The 6759-nt window shown below is 40.0% G+C and overlaps 1 protein-coding gene across 1 annotated transcript in view; it reads right to left on the bottom strand.

The window, feature by feature from the left end:
• Positions 1 to 3278: 3278 nt before the first annotated feature.
• The window catches only part of LOC140932129 (uncharacterized), an 8193-nt gene continuing 4712 nt past the window's right edge, over positions 3279 to 6759 (bottom strand). The window contains exons 2-4 of the mRNA XM_073381775.1: positions 5278 to 5377; positions 4648 to 4746; positions 3279 to 4372 (exon numbers count right to left, since the gene is read on the bottom strand). Of these exons, the coding sequence (XP_073237876.1) occupies positions 3279 to 4372; positions 4648 to 4746; positions 5278 to 5359 (1275 nt within the window). The 5' untranslated portion in view covers positions 5360 to 5377. The remainder of the gene's footprint in view (positions 4373 to 4647; positions 4747 to 5277; positions 5378 to 6759) is intronic.

Genomic DNA, 6759 nt, shown 5'->3' with positions numbered 1-6759 from the left:
ATGTCACGTCTTATTTTGGTTTTTCTTCCGATGATTTTGATCGCCTCCTTTGTGCTCGGGGAAAGGTTTGCGAGTTGTAAATTTACCCTTGTTTACGTGAGCAAGCTAACGTATCATGTCAAACTTTTCCGAAACGAACATGTGCCCCGTATGTAACTGGGAGATCATAAGATATGGACTATTCCTTGCCAAAATCAATTTGCTAGTTTAGCAATAAAAGAGAAAGTCGTTAAATAAATAACAGCAGTGAAAACGGTCGACAAAGTAAAATGTTTGTTAAACTTTCGCACTTTACAGTAAGGTTCGGAAAGTGTTGGAATTGAATACAACTGCAAGTGATACAGTCGTTCGGTTTAATTGCTTCAATTCATGCATCAATAAGCGGATTTTGTTTCATTGACGAGCACAGTTCGTGAAAATATTGCCGTTTTCATGGAAAACTTTGGGGACACGATCATTGCGGAATTTTATTGCGGAAAGTTATCAGCCGTATTATCTGCCTGCCCGTGAGGGCAAAGCCCAATCAAGAAATGAGAAGCACATTCTTTCTATGTCAAAAAAAGACAAAATGGCGGATGGATGTCCCAGAAGGTTTTGTGTGTCCCATTCCCCCTTCAAAGGGGCCGATTATTGCGGGGAGAAGCTGGGCAGAGGACGAGTCATTTCAGGTCGTCTGGCGAACAGATTTGGAAGTCGATTTGGAACGAACACAAAACTATTGCGTGGAGTTATTGGCCCTATATCCTCACCGAGTAATTATCTAGATACAGCATGCGATGATGATGATGATGATGATGATGATGATGATGCGGAGGCTGCAGAAACAATGCCTTCCCACTGTCCATACGGGAAAAGCTTCAACTTGTCTCTTGCTTGTTACATTTCTCTCTCTGCGTGTGGAAAGTCTTTTCTTACAAGAAAGGAATATGCTCTTTGTAGATCGCCCTATCGAACAGAATCATATTCTTTTGGATGATTAGAAGGGCTTTAAATGCAATATATACGAGAAATAAAACTGAAATTTAATTTGCTTTGCGAGTTTTAAGAAACAGAAAATTACTGTCATACAACAGTATTTAAAACATCAAAAGTTGACCTGTCACATTTATAACAGTAGAACGACAATAATTTTTGGAATATTCGGTTAGATCAAATGAGTCATGTTGTACTGTAATGCTATATTTTTGGGGGCACTAGTTAAAAATAATGCCAATCGTTCCCCGCTTCAAAAGGCTAACTTGTCTAATTTTATTCATAAAGGTAGAAGTTATTATACAGCCGCCGCTTAAAAGAACGCAGTCGGCAGCCCAATGAACTCCCACTATGGGGGTCTTGTTGATTAAAAAAATTAGGGTATTTTTTTATTGATCGACTGAAATGCTGCGAATCGTTCCCCTTGCGGACGTAGACCCCACCTGGTGGTGTGGCAAACCTTTTCTGGGCTGGGTGGGTTATCTGTAAGGAGAGATCTTAATAAAGGGATAACCTCATGGTCCTCCTCCAGCGCCATGATGGCTACCTGTAAACGGTGTACCTATGTAGGTTGAACTGCAAAGCCGGCCCCAGCGAATATTATGACGTGAATGTTTTTGTATTGAAAACGAATTATAAACTTCGTTCAAAAAATGCAAAAACTTTAAACAGGCTTCATTTCATTTCACTTATGTTTCAGTGCTGCTGACCGTGAGAAAAAGGATGAGCAGAGTTCTCGTTGTATTTGTAAAAAGCAGAAGTTGAAGAAATCCCTCTTTGATTTGCCTCATGCCAACAAAGCTGAAGAAAAGCGGCAGATCCTTCTTTGACATTTCGACGAGTATTCTGAGATTCGCACATACATACCGAAATTTGAAAATGTATACTGACATTTGGACATTTTGTGCCTATTGTACAAGCAATCCCCAGATGTGGGTGACGCGCCCAGTTCGCCTATTGACAGTTTAGAATTGAATTCCTAGCGACCTGCATGGCTTGATAAATAATAAACACACATGTGCGTTTTAAAAAAGTAAAAACTAGCGCACAATACAAGAAATTCATTTGTACGTGTGGCGGAGATTCTTATGTCGTAGTAGTTTCCGGCAGTGCATATCACACAACCTCAACCAACACCCCTCCCTAGCTCTCCGTAAACAAAAACTGAATCTAATGGTTAGTAGTGTATCGGCGGTGTTTATCTTGCTCCTATTGATTCTTGTAAAACGTTTCAAGTGCCTCCTTTTCAGGCCATTTCTTCATTCCGAGTTCCTTACCCATTTGAAAAACTTCCGCAGAAATTATGCGGGCCTCCCCTTTTTCGTCAAGATATTCTTTATACAGAAGCAACGCTAAATAGGTGTTGATCCAAACTTTCCATTTGTGGTTTCCCGCTATGGTGTTATCGGCAACAGACCGTCCCAGCTGGAATATTTCTCGAGATCGGACAAATTCTTTTCTCTTCTGGTAGCAGATTCCAAAGTTTTTATAGATGGGAACTATCTCTTTCTGTTCCTTTACATCCATGTTTTCCAAAATAGCAAGTGCTTTCTTGTAGTTCTCATCTGCCTTGCCCAGTTCCTCAATATACAGAAAGTAATCACCCATTTCTTTGTATGAAAACGCCGTTAAAAGATGCTTTCCATAACGCGCAAGACGAAAATTTAAGGCTTCACTATAGTATCTCACAGCGGCTTCGCGCTTTACTCCATCTTTGTGAAGTTTCGCGTTATGGCCCATTTGAGAAAGAATTTTGCCCTTATCAAATGTGAAGTTATGTTCCAAATGTTTCTCAGCCTCCTTTTCACAAATTGAAATTGCCTTTTCAAGGAAATATTGTAACTCCTCCCTTTCGTTACGGTCCTGTGAGAGGTATCGGCCATAGTGGCTCAAATAAAAGACTTCAGACAAACTATCTTCATCAAAACATGGGAGGTTGTCATCGTGCAGTTCGATGGCCTTTTTAATGAGATCTTTTGATTTCTGCATATCACTTTCACCATGTTTCTTGATTCATGAAAAAGAAGCCACAAAATTTCTACCTCCTTAGTAATTTTCTTTTGGAGTCGAGATAAATGTAGCAGCCCTTCAAGAAAGTCATCGTACATCTTAAAAGGGACACAATATTCGATGTATGGTGCTACTTGTTGGCACTGTGCGACCACATCTTCCAGGAGTTCCTTACTTGCCCCACAGCAGCGTATTTTCTGTTGGCCCACAACTCTGAGAGTGGCTTTCAGATTGATCCTTTCTTCGTTGAAAAGATGGAAGGATTCCATACATGTGTCTCTTCCATACATGTGTCTCTACTTGTTTGCATTTCTTAAAATCTGCGACAAATAGTGCTCAATAAACCTCTGCTCGCCAAGAGCAAGAATTTGAGGGAATTTTATTTCTCCGATTTGTCTCGCGTAACCTCTAACCAGTAAATGCATGAGAAATCGGTTGCCCTGCTTCTGGATCAAGGAACGTTTCTTTAACTTTGTTAGATAGTTAGCACAGTTAAACTTGCACAGCAACGCCTCAGCAGCATCTTTTGTAAAAAATCGATCAAACACGGACAAACAAACTAACGCATGTTGCAAAGACTCATCCAGTTTTTCGAAAGTTATTTTCATTATTTGGTCAAGATCAAGAGTCTTTGTTAGGTTTTTCTCAAGTTCTCTAACAAGATCGTCAGGAGAATATTCCGATTCTTCTGGATTAAGGAGAGATCCAGCCAATCGAAGTGCAAGGGGAATGTTATAACAGAGTTCAGCTATCCTGTGTAATTTGGTTTGAATGTCTGGTCCAATCCTATCAGAAGAAAGTTTAGCTCTGTCCTTTAGGACTTCTATGCTTTCCTTAACATTCAAGGGATATAATTGCATCTTAACAAACTCGATTTCTGAAACTCTTCCGGCAGTTTCAGTGTCCGAAAACCTTGAGGTTATCAGAAACTTAATTTTAAAATTTGAGCGCATCCTCATATCACCCAATAAGTTTAAAAGGCTGTAGTCCTCACGGTCGTCTGTCAGAGCATCTTCTGCGTTATCAATAATGAGGACCAAGTCATGGTCAAGCTGCCTGCACCAGTTGAGCAAAACGTACTTGGGGTACTCGCTGCCTTGTTGATATCCTGGCACACACTCATCCAAAATTTCTCTAAGCACGCCATTGTCTTCATTGCTCACGCCTCTCAAAGAGCACAATTTCACACAGGCCTCATATTCCCTTTTTAACCGATGCCCAGCTTGCTTGGCAACAGTGGATTTTCCTATTCCAGCCGGTCCACTGACAAGGACTCCAGCCGCTTCAGCTTCCGCTGTTTCTTTTGAAAGGGCTTGAACAATGTCATCAATTTCCTCTTTGCGTCCACGTACATTACGTTCTTGTTTTGGTAACTCACCTCTGCTTGTTTCTACCAGTAGAATAAAGAAAAAAAAAGGTCCACGTGAAACATTGGATCATTTCGAGGATATATGTCAACTGGTTTACAAACTACGGGTTTATTTGCATGTCGCCGTCTTAAATGTAAGAGTAGGTTCATTTCTGTTCTTGGATAATTAACAATTATTGAATGAGGCTGAGTATGATGTGAAGACTGAAGAATTATTCAGATCGAGGCGAATAAGGGCAGAGCACTTGGATCTTAGATGGTTTCGTTTAAAGAAAGTAGCTCACGAATATTGAAACCTTGCTCAAGACGAAATTGCTTGCTTGAGCCAGACGCTCCATCCTCAAATCGAACATCGACACCAGAGCTTGTCTCTTGCCTATTGTTGGAAGCCGTACCTTAACAAAATAGAACGAAAACAATGTCAGCAACTTATAAGAGGTTAATCAGGGATTGCTATAAATTACTCGCTCCTTTACAAAATAAACTAACACAGGTGGAATTTCACCGCGTTAGCATCTTAAGCAAGGCCAAAAATCGGAAAATCATTGGTCTTCATTAGACTTTATCAACCTGGTAACCCGAAGGTAAAGGGTCATGAGAAGCTATTTGGCGCCTGCGCTTTCACACCTGGAGTACAACCCTGTACATGGAATCTTTCCCCGAAAACAGATTATTGACAAAGAGGCAGTCGCACAATGTGTCATCGTCGTATGTTCTCATCTCTTAGCCATCTAGGTTTCTTTACAAAAGTAAATATTTGTCATCTTGCTGTCGCCTATCATCTAATCATTGTCTAGAGGAGATCAGTTTCAAGGTTCGATTTTGTTGCATGCGTGCTAATCATTCTACTTTTCTTGGCGAAAGGTCTATTTTGGTAACTGACTACCTGAAAACATATCAACGAGAGAGGTTCAACGAATCCTTACTAGATTTCTTTGAAGGCTTCTTCCTTAACGGCAAGTCAAGGTTCTCTTTGATTTGCTTCCATAACCCCTTCTTATCAGACATGATCACAGGCGGCCCGAGCTGTTAAGTAAATGCGAAATGAAGAGATTGAATAGGATAGAAAAATAAAATACAATTGTGTAATACTATATTAAAATGGTTTACAAGTTTACAAAGAGGTCAGCATGCATATAACTAAAAGTGCTTTAAAATACGTAGGCGTCACAATAGACCTCTTTCGCTGGAAGGTTTTTTCAAGTAGAGGTCCCAAGAGAACTTACCCCTTTGTCTTTTCATAAATTATGCAGATATGGACGTGAATGAGACGAAGTTTGAAAGAACAAGAAGACGCCCGAAGGCGTTTAAGCGGGATGTGTAGGTGTAAGAAAGAATTATCGGTATGTTGAATGGCAATGGAAAGTTGAGTAGTGTATCAACAACAAATGTGTGCAGGAGAGACAGAGATGTTCTGTTAACGACTAATACACTATAGAAGATGAGTTATACACAAGGGTTCCTTTGCTACGCAAAACAAAAGTTACATCAATATTACCACCATATATATTAAGAGTATGGGGTAGTTCACTTAAATTTGCATTCCCTTCACTAATTTCATCAAAAAATGCACTTGCACATTCAACAATAGCATGTAATGTATCATACTTCCAATAACTAAAGGGCTGTAAGGCTACGCTCTAGGGAAAATTTCAGGAAGCCCTTCGGGCTCCGAAGCAATTTAACCTAAAAGATCTAGATTGCCGCCCAAATAAAATTTTCAGGAAGCCCTTCGGTCTCCCAAACATTTTAGCTGGGGTGCCCGGGCTTCTAAGTTGGTGAACACTTGTTTCCATATCTCAAACCGCCCTTGGATACCTTGTGACGCCTACACTAAGTAATTTCATATATATGAGTGAGCCGTGACTATAGTGATTAGGGTTAAGCACTAACAATACTGATTAGAGCCAAGAACTGAAAATACTGATTAGGGTTAAGCACTTAGAATAGTGATTAGGGTTAATGGTTAGCTTCTATTTAGGGTTAGGGTTTTCGCTATACTACTTAAATCAAACCAGATTCTTGCAGCAAATCCTCGGTGGTCTAGTGGTTAGGAGAGGAGACTGCGGTCCTGGTATTCCGGGATCGAACCCAGCACATGTTTTTTCCTTTAAAAGAGAGACTTGCACTTTCACAACATTTGTTGAGCAGAAACTAAGTCTCTGAGTCGAGAAAGTAAGTGTAAGTGAAAAGGGAGAGGGCGGTTTGAGATATGGAAACAAGCACTTACCCTCCAAATTGTTAGCCCAAATTAATAAATCAGTGAGCTGTTAGTTAATTATTAATTATTATTCATTCAAATTATTTCCCGATCCTGATTGGCTAAAAGCACAAGCATAATTCCCCATAACCAGTTACTGATGACCAAATTTGGAAGAATTTTGTGTTTAACGAGGAAATGACGTCAA

The sequence above is a fragment of the Porites lutea genome, chromosome 3, assembly GCF_958299795.1.
Source record: "Porites lutea chromosome 3, jaPorLute2.1, whole genome shotgun sequence".
NCBI classification, from domain to species: Eukaryota; Metazoa; Cnidaria; class Anthozoa; order Scleractinia; family Poritidae; genus Porites; species Porites lutea.
This window is presented reverse-complemented; position numbering and strand designations above follow the sequence as displayed.